Below are 17,722 nucleotides of genomic sequence, written 5' to 3' on the forward strand. Positions count from 1 at the left end.
ACAGCCAAGGCTACACTGAGAAACCCTGTCTTCAAAAAAAAAGAAAAAAAGAAAAGAAAAGAAAAGAAAAAAAGGAAAGAAAAGACTCTTACCATTACGTCTTCCATATTAGTAGTATATTTCTCCCCACACCTCCCTGTGTATATTGGACGTGGAGGGTGGGGCTGAGACAAGGTCTCCCACTATAGCCTCAAAGTTACAATCCTCTTGTCTTGACTTCTCGAATGCTGAGACTAGAGGCACGAGCCATCATACCCAGTAGAAGTTCTATTCCTTAAAAAGTTATATAGCCACTGACTATTATCAAAATAAATATTAGGGAGCTGGGGAGGTGGCTCAGCTAAAATTAAGCAAACAGAGGAGCTGAGTTTGATTCTGAGCACCCACATTAGATGGCTAACATTAGCCTGTAGCTGTTCCAGGGAGAATCTAAAGCCTCAGCCTCTGCAGGCACCTGTCTTCTTGTGCACGTACCCCCCACACACACATGTACACATAGTTTTAAAATATTTTTTAGATAAACAAACATTAAAATAAAATCCTGGAGAAATATATCACCTCCTAAACTGGTATATAAAATAGAGAGGTATTTTGAAGCATTATGCAGATAAACACAAATTCATAAAAACATAATTACCTGGAGAATTTTTGTTTAAAAGGTTCAGAGTCTTCTCAGTTAAGCTCTGAATCAGCAGCCAAACACAGAACCTCTGAAACATTTTGTATTACCGCCCATTTTGGGGAGAGGCAAGGGGAGCTTTGACTCAATTCCTGCATCCACGTTTAAAGATAGGAAAGCTAAAGGAAAAAAAATTACTTCCCCAAAGTCATAGAAAAGACTTTAAAAGTAAGGAAGAGATAACCAACCACTAAATACTAGTCCATCCACATGATCACCCACTACCACTAATTAGGAGGAATCCCTCACCACTCCACTTCGCAGCATTATTTGTAAGGTAAAAGAGTGTCCATGAGTGGCAGCGAGGTGTACTGGGGTGCATCCACGATCATCTTGAGCTGCCAGGTTCGCTCCATTGATTATAAGAGCCTAGAAACAGAGAAATGGGGAAAGCATGCATGAGTACAGATGTTAAACTGTGAACGCAGACACAGAGTAAAGGTAAGCAAGTCATTTTTTTTTTTCAGACCAATTCAATTTATTGAGCACCGGTGGAGAGCAGAGATGAGCTGCCCTGCCAGCTAGAGGCACACAGTCTAGGAGAAATCAATTAGTTTTGTGCTGATTATTCTACCACACATCAAGATAAAACATGGGAGGGTGATCTTAGAGCACCTAACTCAGCCTGGGGCTGCTGGTTCCTGAGCTGGGTCAAAGATGCCATAGGCTGGGGGCATCTGGGGAAATGCACAGACATAAGATAGCATGGGGCCTGGGGAATGCCAAGAGCGCAGGGCTCGGAGGCAGAGTGGTGGGAGGTAGTGGCTAAGCTCTGAGTAAAGCTTTACTAGAAGATGAACTCTCCAAAGAACCAATTTCCATATTGGTCATGGACTGTAGGATTTCTCCCAGTGTATCAGGCAAACAATTTATTTCACTAATCTATCAGTCACCATTGAAACCTGGTAATGTATTTTCTGGATATCAATAAATGGATTCTAAAGTTTATAGAGAAGCAAAAAACCTAGGCTAGCCACGACAGCACTAAAGGAGAACAAAGTTGGAGGACTGACACTATCAAACTTTAAGACTCATTTCAGGCCAGGCACGTTGGTGCACACTTTTAATCCCAACACTCAGGAGACAGAGGCAGATGGATCTCTGTGAGTTCGAGGCCAGTCTGATCTACAAAGAGAGTTCCAGAACAGCTATAGCTATATAGAGAAATCCTGTCTCAAAAACCAAACAATACTGGCCAAAGAACAAACAGACAGTGCAACAAAACTGAACAGAACACCTAGAAATAGGTCCACATAAACACAGTCAATGAAACTATGAAAAAGGAAACGAGATTGTGTTTTCAACAAACAGGGGCTAAAACAACTGGGAATTCACATGTAAAAATACTGAATATAAGTACAGACCTTATAAACATTGACAAATTTTAACTTGATCAGGTATAGTGGCACATTACTTTAATCCCAGAACTCCCAGCACTCAGGAGACAGAAGGGCTTTAAATATAATAATCTTCATGACCTTGTCTAATCTAACCAGTTATAAATATATACTGAGTACTTACCATGTTTTAAGAATTATAAAATAATAATAACTAATTAATGATGATAATAATAATAACAACTTGCAACCCTAGGGAATCAGGACATTTGTAGGGACAGATAATCAACTATACAAAGAAGACCTTGATAAGAGGCAAGCATGTAACACAGGACGAAAATAAGCAACATAGAAATTCTAAGAAGGAAGAGATCACTACGGGGCAGAAAATGAGAATCAAGGCCCATGGAGTGAGCTAATGCTTGTTAGGAGGCACGCAGTGGTAAGACTTGGTAAGTAACTACCCTAGAGTTACTATTGTATTTTCTCTTTGTTCTCATTGCTTACCTTCTTCAGTTAACACCCATCACTTTGAGAGCAGCAAGCTACAATGAAGATACTCCAGACATAACTGTGACATCACTCAAAACAACCTAACTACTTTGGAGATTAAAGAATCTCCAATTAGTTCAAGGCTCTTTTCCACCTTTTCTTCTAACAGATTTAGGGTGTCCAGTTTTAAGTTAAGGATGAGATAAGATAGATATTGATTTTCATTCAGAAATTTAGACCCAACAAGATAGGAAAGATGTTTACTTCAAGTTTGCTAAATACAAACAGCCAAATCACTATGAATGTAACATTTATATAATTCCTGATTGCCTTGTGGCTCGTCCTGCTGTATGCAGTTTATTTTATTCATGTGTAATAATGTAAATGTATATGTTAAAAAAGAAATGTAATAAAAATGAGAAAAAAGAATCTCTAATTACAAGTCATTTATGTGGATAGCTGGTATTTCCAATCCTTCTTTATAGGATATAACTGCAAGAATTGGATCAAGTTTAGTAATGGCTATATCCATCCCAACAGAACTACAGTGAAGTAACTGAACTCACTAAATTGGAAAAAAAAATAGTAAGAAAAATAATTACCTGCATACAGGCATCCTGGCCCCGGATTGCAGCTATGTGAGCCGCTGTCCATCCTCTGGTAGTCCCCTGTGTGGTATCAGCACCATGCCAGAGTAGCCAATGAAGGCACTAAGAAAATAATAGCATAATGGGTAATAAACCAGATGGTTTTAGCATTTTTATAGCTTTTAAATGTAGTCTGTTACTATGATATTCCCACTGTAGCATGAGAAACAACATAGATGAGTATAAGCCCAGTGTAAGAAATCAAAAGCACAAACACTGTAGCAGAGCAACCAACATTTGGCTTTACTCTTGGGTAAATAAGAGAAAGCAAGTTAGACGTGCAGGCGCATGCCTTTAACCCCAGCACTCAGAGAGGCAGAGGCACGTGAGTCTTTGTGAGTTCCAGGACAGCCTAGTCTACAAAGCAAGTCCAGGACAGCCAGGGATACAGAGAAACACTGTCTCAAAAAACCTAAAAGAGAAAAAGAAAGAAAGAAAGAAAGAAATTAGCTGCCCTTTTGTACATCCCAAGAAGATCTGAATAAAATATTCACTCAGCATTGATTGTACAAACTAAAAGTTAAAACCAACTCAGTAATCTGGAAAATGAATATATTCAATATTATGTGATTCTAAGAATAAACTATTATCATAAGACTGAAGCAAATCTACAGCACATATATGAAACCACATGGCTTAAACTCAAATGTTAAATAAATGAAACAAGTGGAGGAATGATACACACAGCACTGGCTGCTCTTCCAGAGATCCTAAGTTCAAATCCCAGCAACCACATGGTGGCTGACAACTATCTATAATGTGATCTGTCGCCCTCTTCTGGTCCACAGGTATACGTGCAAATAGACCACTCATATATAAAATGAATAAAGCTTTTTAAAAATGTGGTATCTGTATAGTATCAGTCAAAAGAATGATATAAGGTGCAGTAAATGCTTAAAACATAAATGAATCTTATAAATGCCAAACCTGTATAACATTCAACTTTCTGGAGAGAAATGACACCTAAGAGGTGCTTTTTGGGACTTTAAACTTTATGCAAAACATGAGAGTAGCTTCTTATGTTATCCTCTACAAGTTAGCCTCTCTGCTTGTCTTTAGAACCCAGTTACTATATTGTAAAGAAGCACAAACTAGTCCCATCAGAGATTTCCAAAATATCTACTTGGAAATAAAGTGCTCAGTCTATATCCACTAGCTATCTGAGTAAATGAGGCTTCAGAAGACATCTTTGTACTATTTGGTATCTGTTTCGGTACTGGAGATTACAACCAACGGACTCATGTACACGGGGCACATACTCTCCCACTGAGCTAGATCCCCAGCGGTAGGCTTTGAACCTTCTGCCTAAACCCCAGACATTAAAGAGCAAAGACAAGCTGTCACTGCAATTCAGCTTCTTGGTTCACTCATGTGCATTAAAAATGGTTACTTTACAACACTAAGTTCTGGGATAATTTGTTAGGAAGCTCCACTAAAAAGCACTCAAATAACAAATGGAATTCAAAAGAAGATTATTTTAAGTGCCAAGCATGAAGTCTTATGACTGTATGCTAAATTTATAAAATTATCATTGTCAATTTATTTTCATTTAATAGTAGCTATAGATTCTTACCTCTAAACTTCCAGAATGTGCTGCCCAATGTAAAGGAGTAAACTGATGGAGAGCATCCACTTCATTAAGGTTGGCTCCACGATCCACTATGTCCGAAAGCTGCTTGACATCTCCAGCCCGTACCGCATCATGTATGCTACCAAAATGCACCTTCTTCCTTGAACCTGTTGAAAAAGCAAATTTCTTCAAATATATTACAAAACTGTGAAAACGGACTATAGCAATGAACCAGAGAAATCATATCACTTTACCTTTCTGAACAATTTATTACAAAATTTAGACTATGCTGAAGTAGATTAGTCTAAAACAAAGAACAAATCACACAAATAACCTTGTTAACAGAAAAAAAGTTTGTGTGTATGTGTTCAGTACAGTTAAGATAGTTTTGTGACTAGAGAAAGATAATAGATAATATAAACATATAACCTTGAAACATGCGAAATTCCATTTGCCCAGTACACATTCCCAAGAGTAAGACCTGTATAGAATATTCACTAAGCACTGGTTATAGAAACTAAAAATTGAAACCAACTAAGTATAACTTTTTGTTTGTTTGTTTGTTGTTTTTTTGTTTTTCGAGACAGGATTTCTCTGTATAACCCTGGCTGCCCTGGACTCACTTTGTAGACCAGGCTGGCATCGAACTCACATTGATCTATCTGCCTCTGCCTCCCTGAGTGCTAGGATTAAAGGTGTGCACCACCACACCTGACTAAGTATATCTTAATCAGACTTTAGGTTATAGTTCTGATACATAGCATGTTCCTTCCAACAAAGGAACTGAATATATCAAAAATTAACAATTGCCAGCCATGTTGGTGTATGCCTTTAATCCCAACACTTGGGAGACAAAGACAGGCAGATTTCTGTTAAGTTTGAGGCCAGCTTGGTCTATACGGTGAGTTCCAAACCAGCCAAGATAGTGAGACCCTATCTCCAAAAAAAGAAAGAGAGAGAGAGAGAGAGAAACAAAGAGAGACTGGAGAGATGGCACAGTAGTTAAGAGCATTTAGCTGCTCTTGAGAGGACCCAGGTTCAGTTTCCAGGACCTGCATGGTGGCTCACAGCCATCTGTAATTCTAATTCCAGGCAATTCTTCTAGCCTCCATAGGCATCAAATGTGCATGTGGTTCACATACATGCATGCAGGGAAAGCACACATATACATAAAATAATATAAAAAAGTGTGAAGGAAAGAAAAAGGGAATGAAGGAGGGAGGGAGGGAGAGGGAAGGGGAAAGAGAGGGGGAGGGGGGAGAGAGAGGGAGAAGGAGATGGAGAGAGGGACGGAGGGAGGGAGAGAAGGAAGGAGGGAAAGAGAGAGAGGGAGAAAGGGAGAGAGATTGGGGGGGGGGGAATGTTTCTTGGTCCTATCAGACAATTAAGAGTCTCAAGTCAAACTGACATCTTGAATCTAGAGACAGCATATACAGAGAAATAACAGTTAAGTTCAGCTTACAAATACTGCTGGAAGTCATAAACTGCTAGAAGCCCTTGAATGATATAATCTGATGACTTGTCCTGGCTGTGTCATGGTTAGGATTCCTATTACTGTGATAAAACACCATAAGCAAAAGCAGCTTGGGAAGGAAAGGGTTTATTTCAACTTACATGTCCCAATCACGATCCACCATGAAAAGAAGTCCTTCTCAGACAACAAGGAGCCTAAGCTGCAAACAATTGATACCGAAACAGGTATACAACAGAACCAAAGATGAGTTGAAAAAGAGTGAGTGCATGGCCCTGGCCATGGGTACCATGGCATGCAACTAAGGCTGAGAAGCTTGAGGGGTGAACATCTATGGAGGAAATTCCAATAGAACTGTCCTTTCCTTTATGGCATATGTTACTGTGCCTTTGTGCTACCACAGCGGTTATACGCAGCTGAGGCTGAACCATCAAGATTAGCAGTGTCTGTGGGAGGAATCCCAGGACTGCAGTGTTTGTCTATGCAGTATGCGATGGCAAGCCTGCGTGATGAGGGACACAGAGATGCTCTAAAAAGCAGTTAAAAGCTTAGAGGAAAGTTTGCAGTCTTTGAGATTAACACACAAGGATCAAGACTGTTGGCAAGCAGCAGCAGAAGTTACCTGGCCTTTATTGTGTGTAGTTAGAAATGCATCTGAGGTGGCAGCCAAGCAGGACCTTGTTTCTGTAAAGGAGCAATATAAGCAAGGAAGAGGCAGCTACCATCTTAGCCCATGTTAGTCTCTGATTGGCAAGTAAAATAAATAAACAAGAGAATAAGGTGCAAGTGTTGACTTGATGCTTCCTAAGGTTTAGGGGTCAAAACCTTAAGAAAAAAGAAGGAAAAGAGTACAAGTTAGATCCATGTTCACACACCCTTCTTGGGATTGACAAACTTAGAACCCATGAGATTTCAGGAGTGAGGAAAAGGTAGTAAAAGCAATAGAAGGTATCCCACAGGTCTGACATTTAACAGAACAAAGGGAAAATCTATGATCCACCCTGATGATGGTCCTGTGCAAGACACTATGGTAATCAGAATATTCAGTGCCTGAACTGCTGGAATTGGGGAAGGCTCCTAAGCAACAAAAGAGCCTGTCACAGCCTGGCTTGTGAGGTTGTGGGAACATGGGAGTGAATGGGATGGGTCTGACTGTTGTGGAGGAAGAAAAACTGAAGAATATAACTACCCATCCCTTCTTAAGGCAGAGAATTTATAGCCCGAGACAGTATGAAGGAAGTCAGCCCTAATGCACTGGCTTACCAAAGCCGTTAATAACACTTGGTTATCTCCATCTAAAGGCCCCATAAGTGTCCCCAGAATCAAAAGCAATAGAGGAGGGACAGGCACTATTTGAGGGAACTAGGAATAAGAGAAGCTATGAACGGTCCTCAATCCACTGGGCCAGACAGAACTTTTCACAGGAAAATTAAGGGGAAAGTAGATTTAATGGGGACCTCAAGATTGGTATTGGGTCTTAGTGGCTTTGCTGAGCCCCGTGGTTGGACAGAATCTTTAAGAAGTAGGAGAGGTTGGGGGCTGGAGAGATGGCTCAGAGGTTAAGAGCACTGTCTGCTCTTCCAAAGGACCTGGGTTCAATTCCCAGCAACCACATAGCAGCTCACAATTGTCTGTAATTCCAGTTCCAATGGCTCTGACACCCTCACACCAATGCACATAAAATAAAATTAAATGAATTATTAAAAAAAAAAAAGTAGGAGAGGCTTTGGCACCTCGTGATCTAGGCCATCATATGAATTGCGTTCATATGACTAAGTACATGGTAGGAGGTGAGAAAAAATAAACAGACAATGAGTCCTATCTGAACCACCCAAAGACAACTGTAGCTAGATTTGTGTCAAACAGGAGTTCCTCGGGAAAATAACTGATAACAAGTCAACTTTCTGTACTTGTGAGTCTTTGAAAGGCCTTAAAGGCAAACCAACAGTTCACCAAAGGGTTAAAAAAAAAAGACAGGGAGGTACAGGCAGTCCCGACAGCACCACTTATGGAAAAAGAAAGTGTCCCAAGCCACTCCTTTGATGGGGTAGCCTAGTGAGGGTCATACATAGCAACCAGAGGCCTCATGTAGAATTATGGATTTATTGATGCCCCACTAACTTAGACTTTGGTGGATACTGGAGTTCAGTGTACATTAATTTGTGGCAGCTTCCAAAAGTACCAGGGACAGTGGGCAACAGGAGATGGGTATGGTGATAAGGCAACACGGATAAAAAGGGATTAAGCTGGTTCTTGGGGTGGGTAGTTACACAGTGTGCATTTCTCCACTGTAAGGAAACATTCTGCAGGTAGATATATTGCTAGGTCATACGCTGTATACCACTTTGGGGGAGTTTTGCCTAAGAGTGCACAGTCATGTGTGGTCAGGCAAGATGGCAAGATGGAAAATATAGACTGCTCAGGAGCTATAATAAAGTTTAAAAAAATCATTAGAAAATTAGAAAGGGTAGACATTATTCATCTGGCTCTGAGCTCTCTCAACAGTCTAACATGGCCTATAAAAATGCCAGATTGTTCCTAGCGCATGAGCACAACTTACTATCTACGCTGCTGTACCGCGTATTGCTCAACAAGTACAAGCAATAGGGTCTTTCCATGGTGGAGCTGAGCTTACGTTTGAGTTTAGTTTCTTCTTGGTTGTGAATTGCTGGGATCATATGACACTTGCTGAGAACAAATGACAGCAAACATTTAGAGTGCTTCACCAAGGTTATGTTTGTTATGGGATGGTGGTTGCCTTGTCCTGCCCACCCCCTGGAAAGGTTCTGTTATCCAGACAGACTGCTAACAGTGTTTTACACAGTTAGAAAGCCATCGGACAGACAACCAGGTACAATAGTACTTTCACCTACCTTACTGGGGCTAGGTTAATTTTTAAAAATGGGTTGTTAAAACAATAGCTACAGAGTTTAAATCTAAAGGGTTTCACCCTACATGGGTGAAAAGAATACTTCCAAAAGCCATCAGGTTATTAAATAAAATTTCCAGTACCAAGGGTGAAGTACCTCCTAGTAAGCTGAAGGTCCCTGAGGCCCCCCCCAAACCATAAAGGATATTGCTGCTGACTATATACCAGAACTAGACAATAAGACCCTATTGCTAAAGACATTTGCATGTACATGCCTTGACTACAGGACATGGAGAAATTAAACTTGGACTGAACTGCAATCTCTCATCCTGATTGGCTTTTATAGTGCTAGAGGAGGCAATGCAGGCTGCTAGTGGAGAGCTGTCACCAACATTCCCGTATGTTGGGCGGTGGTAGCAGAGGCAGGTGGATTATGTGTTCAAGGCCAGCCTGGTCTACAGAGCTAGCTCCAGGACAGCCAGGGCTACACAGGCTTGTGCAAAAGTGCCTGAGACCAATAGCCTTCCACTCCACAAGAGGAAATTCATGCCTGGTACTGGAAGCCAAGACAAAACCTGTGGCTCTGCAGGACTTGTCCCAAAGGGGAAGCAACTTCTGTTTTCCTAGATGTATATGATGTGCCCGTCAAACTGCCTTCTAAACATGTTTGCACTCACAGATCACTGGTGTCAGCCTTAACTCATAACCACTGGGAAAGCTCCTGAACAGGGCAACTGTTATTCAGGCATGGTGGCCCATTTGTTAAGCATCGCTGGCCATCTACAGTCACCCCTTCCAAGGCTCAGGGATCATCGGGAAAAGAGGGGAGGGGAGAATGTGAGAGCTGGAGGGAGGGGTGAATGATTGTGTAACAGTCTCCTCCGAGGACTGGAGGATTCCATCCTTCAGGAAGCTCCTCAAGCAGGAAGGTAAAGCACTCAAAATAGCTTTAGGAAGGCTCTGAAACTGACCAGTTTCACTAGGCCCCCTCCCTGCCGGAGTAATAAATAAAAGCTGAAAGGACCTCTCAGACCAAAGGAAGCTGAGCTGCAAAGAACATTCTTAGACAAGCTGAACTGGGGGGGGGGGCGCGGGTAGGGGGCAGGGAAATGACTCTGAGAGGAAAGAAGCTGCAAAGACTCCAAGAGCAACTGCTGGGAGGAGGTTTAGACCAACTGAGGCATCTGGAAAAGACAGTCTCCAACCTGTTGAGCTGCCTGCTAGCTGGCTGTTCAATGCGCTCCAGGTTTCCCAGTTTTTGGTCTCGGGTGAATGGGATTCCTATCTGGGGGTGGGGAGGAGGTGAATAAATGTGTGTTGTGTCTCCCCGGGAAAAGTTTTGTCACACAACACCCACCCTCACAAAAAGGATCAAGAAAAAGAAAGAGATCAAGAAATAGAAGAAGCCGGCAAAAGGAACTCCAACAGAATGAATGTTAGAAAATTAGATCTAATTTGTTATTTCTACAGTATCAAATGCTGCAGAAAAGAACTTAACAGAGATCCATAATATTTAACAAGTGATGTTTGATCTGAATAAGATGTCCGACAGACAAGTGATGGAGCTATAAAGGGGGAAAAACTCAAATAAGGGGCTATAGGGGCAGGTGAGCAGCTTTTGGAATTAGAGAAAATAAAGAGAAAAGGAAGAGTTAACAACAGACAAGGAAAATGTCAGCAGGGGCTCAGGCTGATGCCCCTGATGTAGAAAAAGTGGAGACAAACGACAAGGAAAGACTCACTTGCGTCTGCAGGCTCCCTCGAGGACTTGGAGGGGCCTGAACTGGCCAGCCCAGGCATGGTTTGGTCCTCTACCCTCAGCCTTGGACTCTGGGGAGGAGTGGAATCCAGGCCCCTGCTGCTGCGTCGGTCTTCACTTGCTCCCGCGCATGGGTCTCTGCTGCTGCAGCAACTGGACTCCTGGTCGCTGACGCGGGGCCCACGATCCTCCCTTTTCTCCCAAGAGTCCCTGAAGTGAGAATCTTCTTCACTTTCTCTCTCCCAGAAACCACTGAGGCGGCGACTGGAGTCTTCGTTGATGCTCACCCTAGAGGAGTCATTGTTCTCGTAGCCCCGGTCATCATTTACGCCTCCCCAAGAACGACTGGGGCAGCGGCTGCCATCGATACTTGCGCCTTCCCAATAACCGCCGCGGTCGTCACTGCCCCGGTCCCCGGAGTCACTGGTCTGGGGCCCTCGGGTTTCAGGGACGCCCACCCAGGCGTCTTCGCTGACAGCTCCCCTCGAGTCGCGGGGATGCTGGCCAGCGACTTCGCCTAGGCACGCGTTGGTGCTGCGTGGGCTGCTGTTGCCCCTCACAGCCATCCATGGGCTGCTCTGACTGTGGCCATCATACCCCCTGGTGCTCTCCGGAAAGACGCTGCGGTGGTAGCCTAGGTCTTCGCCGATTCTTCTCGAGTCGCGGCGGGAAAAGCCGCCGTCCTCACCTATTCTTCCGGAGGAGATCCTGGAGCGGCGGTCCCCTTCTTCGAGGTTTCTTTCTCTGGAGTTGAGGCGACAGGATCCCTGCTCTTCCACGACCCTCCCCCTGGACCAGACGCCGAAGTAGCCGTGCGGGAGGCGGGTCGCACTTGCGCGGCGGCTGGCGCGGAGGCCGCAGACTTCGGTCTCCTGTGCCCGCAGGTGGCTGTGGCGGCGGTCGCCGTCTGCGGGAACCCTCTCCACAGAGAAGTTGTCCAGCGTCTTAGTTCCTGCAGCTTGAAGGGAGTGGTGGCCCAGTCGTCGCCTTGGAAACAAGTACACTTCCGGCGTGTGGTCACTTCCGTATCCTTTATGCTTGCGTCACTTCCTACTTCCTCCCTTTCACCTTTTTCCAGGCATCGCCTGTGGGAAGCCGCGCGACGCTGGTATCGAGTGGGTTTTGATGTGTTTTTCTTTTGTTTGCTCAGTCTCACAAGAGCCTACCGAGGCCTGTCTCTGGAACACCCTGTCCTGGATCTCGCCCCCAAATGGACGTCCCAGGACTGAGGTTCACGTAGCTGACCTGTGTGCCGCGCCTGAGGGGCCTTTTCGTCCTTGGGAAGACTGGTATTCTATTTCAGCGCTGGTTTGAAATATCTATTTTTACCCTATGGCTTCTCAAACAGAGAATAATACCTAAAGGGGGCGGTAGCAAGTGCAGTCCCTGTCATTGTCGAGTGCGTGCTTAGTGTCGGGTTCTTTGATGTTTGCTTGATCCTCAGCTTACACAGGTTGATACTCAGTTTGTTTGCTAAAGTCAAACAGCAGGTAAGTGCTAATAACAAGAATCGTTAGTCAGAAGACGCTCCGGCCCTTCTACCTTAAATGATTTTTTTTCTTTTTTTGCTGTAACATTATTAACTGAACTAAATCTTTCTCTCCAGCGTTGCTCATCATGTATTCTTCCAGTTTATTTTTGAGAATATATGCGTCTAGTGCTACCCGCTGATAATACAAAAACTGGTAAGCGTCTTCTACATCGCTTGCACTTCTCAGGTTTTTAGTTTTTTTGGCTTGGTTTGGCTTTTTTGGGGGGGGGGGTTGGGTTTGGTTTTTTGTTGTTGTTTGGTTTGGTTTTTTGTTTTTGGGTTGGGGCGGGGTATGGTATGGTATGTTTGCATTAGCACCATGCGTTCTCTCCTCGAGTAATAAGTTGGGATCCTGAAAAATACACTTTAATTCCTCTGTCATTAAATGTGTAGTTTGCCCTCAAGAAACTACTCTGCCCTCTCCGTGGTTATGTTCTCTGAACAAATTTGGAAAATCCCTGGGCATATATCTTCTCTCTTGAGGTAAATTGATCTTTAGCATAGCCTTTTAAACAGAAATAACTAACAATACTTGAGTTTATATGATCAGTCTGACGTTTTATTCAGTGCTTTGTATGAGTTTTCTTGGTACTAAAACTTTGTTAACAGTATTCTTTTTTTATTCTATGTATTTTTTAAAGAACATGAACATTAGTTGCTTGGGGACACGCAGTAAGTAGTGGTAAGTGCTTGCATTAGGATTCCTACTACACCCTTGCTCCCCTCCCCCACCCCATCCCCACACACATACACAAACATTCCCCTCAAACCTGACTTCCTGCAGCTTTTATTAGATCAAATCACACATAGTAATCACCTACTTGACATTTGGTTCTCACCACTCCACCCCACCCCAGGAAAGTGAAGCTTCTGGAAGGTAAGCATTCTATCAGCATCTGGGTGTTCCTGGCATCTACACTATTTACTGCAGGGCAATGGCTGCTCAATTGCTTTTGTGTTATGGAGTGTGTGGGTGGATCTTACTGGCAGGTGAGTGAACTGACAGGCTGAGGACAAAGGGGTTTTTTGTTTTGTTTTGTTTACTGTTAGACCGGGATAGGGGATTAGTCATTCCAGTCTCTTTTCTTTTTTTCTTTCTTTCTTTCTTTTTAGAATTGGGACAACTAAGATCTTTTGTGGAACAGGTATTTACTTACTTATATATGTGAACCAATGCCTATCAAAACTGATTTACAAATAATTTCAGACCTAATCTGTATTATGTTTATTTCTTACAGATGAAGAAACAGTTCACATTTGATCATGATGACATTAGTAGGAGTTGGGGATTTGGAACCTACTATATCTTAACTCCAGATTAACATGGTACTTCTAGATAGCTACTTCAAATAGTAAAGGCTCTATTTCTGGGTTGTGCTATGTAGAACACACAACACAGAAGATCTGGGAGAGAAAACAGTATTAAGAACAAGGGGAGCATGTTATATAAGAGTCCCTTAAAAATTATTTTACATAGACAACACTAATAATTTGGAAAATTGGCTCAAGAACTATATTAATCATAAAAGAATATTGCCATGTAATTTATCCTTGGCAAATATCACCAGGGGAAAAGCAGGACAGAGTATTTGCCAAATATGAGGCTAACATAACCATAATTCACAATTTTAAATATAAAATTCATTACCTATGAACCAGTAATTATATAAAGTCTTCTAAATACCTTGTTCAGAAAGGTACTGTGGTCATTTAATACTTTACAGTTAGAGTGAAAAAGTCCTTAAAATAATGACTAAGTTTTACTGCACTTATAAGATGGTGCACAGAAACAAGATGACTCAGCCTGTAAAGTGCTTGATGACCTGAGTAGGGACCCTGAAAACCCACATAACGGTAGGGAAAAACTGACTAGTGCAAGTTGTCCACTGACCTTTGCACTCACGTGACACATATGCATCCATTCTCAGATGATGTACACAAACTCAAACTTTTTTTACTAAAGAATGAAAAATATATCTAGGTGTGTTGGCACATGCCTTTAATCCCAGCACTCATGATGTAGATGCAGGCAGATCTCTGAGTTCAAGGCCAGCCTAGTCTACAAATCGAGTCCAAGACAGCCAGGGCTATTACACAGAGAAAACCTGTCTGGGAAAAATAAAAAGAAAATAAAATATAAAAAATAGAGGTAGAGCCGGACACCTTTAATCTCAGCACTTGGGAGACAGAGACAGAAGGATCTCTGTGAGTTCCAGGACAGCCAGGCCTACACAGAGAAACCCTGTCCCATTTAAAAAAAAAGGAAAAGGAAAAGCACAGTGGTCGGGGCACCATTTGTGATAAGCTCGCAGCAGTTTTAATAAAACAAATCAAGATACAAAAACCAGATTGCATAGGATTTCAAGGTAAGTCGACAGTCTCTCAATTGAAGTAAGTCAGATTCATACTGGAGTGGTCATATCAACATTCCAGAAAATAGAAATTGTCAGATAGGAAACTAGCTCTAATTAGTAACGGTTAGTTGTCCACACCTGTTTTGTTTTTAATTGGATTTTTAAATTTTTATTTTATATATATATATATATATATATATATATATAGTTTTTGTTTTGTGTGATTTTTTTTGTTGTTTTGGTTTTGTTTGGTCTGTGTATCACAGCATTCCTGGTGCCCTCAGAGGCCAGCGGAAACCATTGTAACCCTAGAGTCTGGCTATACAGTTGTAAGCTGCCTTGTTGATGCTGGGATTCAAACCAGAGTCCTCAAGAAAAGTTGCCAGTGCTCTTAACTGCTGAGCCATCTCTAACTCCTACCTCTTTCTAAAGTGAGATGATAAAACAAGTTAAACTCCCATAAGTCAGCTCTAGGCATGATTCTAGAGAGAGTTGGCCAAGTTCAGGGCAAATTGAATTTTGGCAATTGTTTCTATTCCTTTGTCCTCATGTACTCCATGAGTTTTTTTCCCCCAAAATAAGTCACAATATTTTGCCCAAACTTCTAGGCTCAAATGATTTTTCCTGTTTTAATTTCCCAAGTAGTCAGGACCATGTTATTTCACCCTGTTCTGCCCATGCACTCCTCAAAGATGCCATCTACCGTGTCCTTTGCCTTGGACATCCTGTGGGTAATATTTGGTTCTTGGTTTACTCATTTGCTGAAGAATATACTACTTACCTCAAGGAATTGACCCTGTTTTGAGTTACAGAAACATCATGTGAATTGAATTGAAGCCACCTGTTCTTCCTTAATTTGACATTATTTCTGTGGGTGGAGAGGGTCATACATGCCGCAGTGCCCATGAAGAAGTCAGAGAACGATTTGTGGTAGCTCTTTGGCTCATGATTCTTTGATATTAAACTAAGCTCATAAGAAGAGAGTGAGCTCAGCTTGGTGGTGTATACCTGTAATCCCAGCACTGGGTAGGCAGAGGCAGGAGGATTTTGGAGTTCAAGGCCAGCCTGGTCTACAAAGTGAGTCCAGGGCAGCCAGGGCTACACAGAGAAGCCCTGTCTGGAGTGGGGGGTACTTGGCTTACCTACCAGATCATCTCACTGGCCCGCAAATTAAAACCATTCTTGACAATAGCATCCTAACATTTAATTCCTCTTTGTCCATTTTCTAATTTTGCAGCTCAAACCCAGGGCCTTATACATGAGGAAATGCTCTACCACTGTAGTATCAGCCCCTATCTAAGATAGGGTCTATGTAGCCTAGGCTGGCCTATAACTTGTGAACTTCCTTGCCTGGGATTACAACATACCTGGTCAGTTTATCTCCTCTTTGCAGGCAGTTAAATGCCTCCTTAAGTTTTCCTGAGTGATTTTTATGTGGTCTCAAATTTTTCAACTTTTTAAAAAGATTTTTGGGGCTGGAGAGCTAGCTCTGAGGTTAAGAACACTGTTCTTCAAAGATCCCGAGTTCGATTCCTAACAGCCACATGGTGGCTCACAACTATCGATGAGATCTGGTGCCCTCTTCTGGCCTGCAGGCAGAATATAATCTTTTAAAAGTATTTTAGGTAGGAATGCCTCATATGTGTATATATGTATGCACCACATGTTTTCCCAGGCCAAAAAGAATCAGATCTAGGAACCTGAATTACAGGCGATGTGACCAACTCATTGAGGGTTCTGGGATATGAAACCAAGTTCTTTGTGAGAAAAGCAAGTGCTCTTAACTGCTAAACCATCTCTCTAGCCCCTAAAACTTTAAACTGTTAATTCAGAAGATGGTTCATCTTCTAAGACTTTAGTTTTGATTGTGGTACTTTGTAGCTCCAGGGTATATTTGTTTTCCATCTTTGGGAGCTAAAGTCTAATTTTGGTAATTTCTAGGATAGCTTTTCATAAAAGTCAGCTCGAAGGAGGTTCTTATTAGATGGAGTTGAACAAGACTGCAAAGGTAAATTTGGAAACCTGGGTCACATTTGGCCTCGTACAAGGAGAAAGTTGAGCATTAGGAATTTGTCAGCTCAAAATAAGAATAGCATTAGTCATCCCAGAAACAATACTATTCTAATCTCAGCAGTAATGCCTCTCATGTTACCCTTCATTCTTTCTTACACCAGTTTGTTTTTCAGTTTTATTTCGGTAGTATCCCTTAAGTTGTTTTGTAGACCAGGCTGAACTTCAATTCATAGAGATCTTGCAGGCTCTGCCTCCCAAGTACTGGGATTAAAGGCATGCATGATGGCCCATGAGTTGTCATATTTTTGTTATTTAACCTACCAACATTTTCCTATTGGTAATTCTACTTTTCTTGGACACCTAAGTATTTGGTAGTAGCTATCAGTGTTCTTGCAAGAAAAAGGATGTGCAGCAGGAAATGTTTAGATGGTAAAAGTATTCCATGGCAGCATTCATGTATACCACCAGTTGTCTTGACTTTTGATGCATTTATAATCTATTGCTGAATGGAGAGTAACATTGTTTTTTAATGTGTATGGGAGTTTTCTCTCCTTGCATGAAAATTTACTAGGTGTGTGCCTGGTGCCCTTGGAGCCAAGAAGGGTCCTCTCAAACCGTAGATAGGAGATGGTTGTAAATTGAGGTCCAAGGGCTCTAATGCTCTCCTCTAGCCTCCTTGAGCACCAGGTACACAGGTGATCCACAGACACACATTACAAGGACTCACATTTTAAAAATGTTCTAACTGTTTAAGGCCAACTCTGCAATGATAGCCTATCAGTGTGTTTTCCATTCTTAGTTCTCCTCTGAGACCACTTCTATGAACTGCTCCTTAAAAATTCTCCAATAGAGCTGGGTGTGGTGGCACACACCTAATCCCAGCGCTTGGGAGGCAGAGGCAGGTAGATCTCTGAGTTCAAGGCCATCCTGCTCTACAACATCCAGGACTACAACAGAAACCATCTTGGGGGGGGGGGGGGAATCTCCAGTAGTTTGCCTG

At 42.3% G+C, this 17,722-nt stretch overlaps 1 protein-coding gene across 2 annotated transcripts in view; it reads right to left on the reverse strand.

Annotated features, from left to right (window-relative positions):
* Ankrd42 (ankyrin repeat domain 42) overlaps window positions 1–11,539 on the reverse strand; it is a 51,308-nt gene extending 39,769 nt beyond the window's left edge. For both annotated transcript variants that reach the window (XM_051148947.1, XM_051148946.1), the window contains exons 1-4: window positions 10,808–11,539; window positions 4,729–4,892; window positions 3,111–3,218; window positions 929–1,048 (exon numbers count right to left, since the gene is read on the reverse strand). In XM_051148947.1, the coding sequence (XP_051004904.1) occupies window positions 929–1,048; window positions 3,111–3,218; window positions 4,729–4,892; window positions 10,808–11,390 (975 nt within the window). In that variant the 5' untranslated portion in view covers window positions 11,391–11,539. The remainder of the gene's footprint in view (window positions 1–928; window positions 1,049–3,110; window positions 3,219–4,728; window positions 4,893–10,807) is intronic.
* Window positions 11,540–17,722: the final 6,183 nt, after the last annotated feature.

Source organism: Acomys russatus, chromosome 7 (assembly GCF_903995435.1).
Source record: "Acomys russatus chromosome 7, mAcoRus1.1, whole genome shotgun sequence".
In the NCBI taxonomy this organism is placed as follows: domain Eukaryota; kingdom Metazoa; phylum Chordata; class Mammalia; order Rodentia; family Muridae; genus Acomys; species Acomys russatus.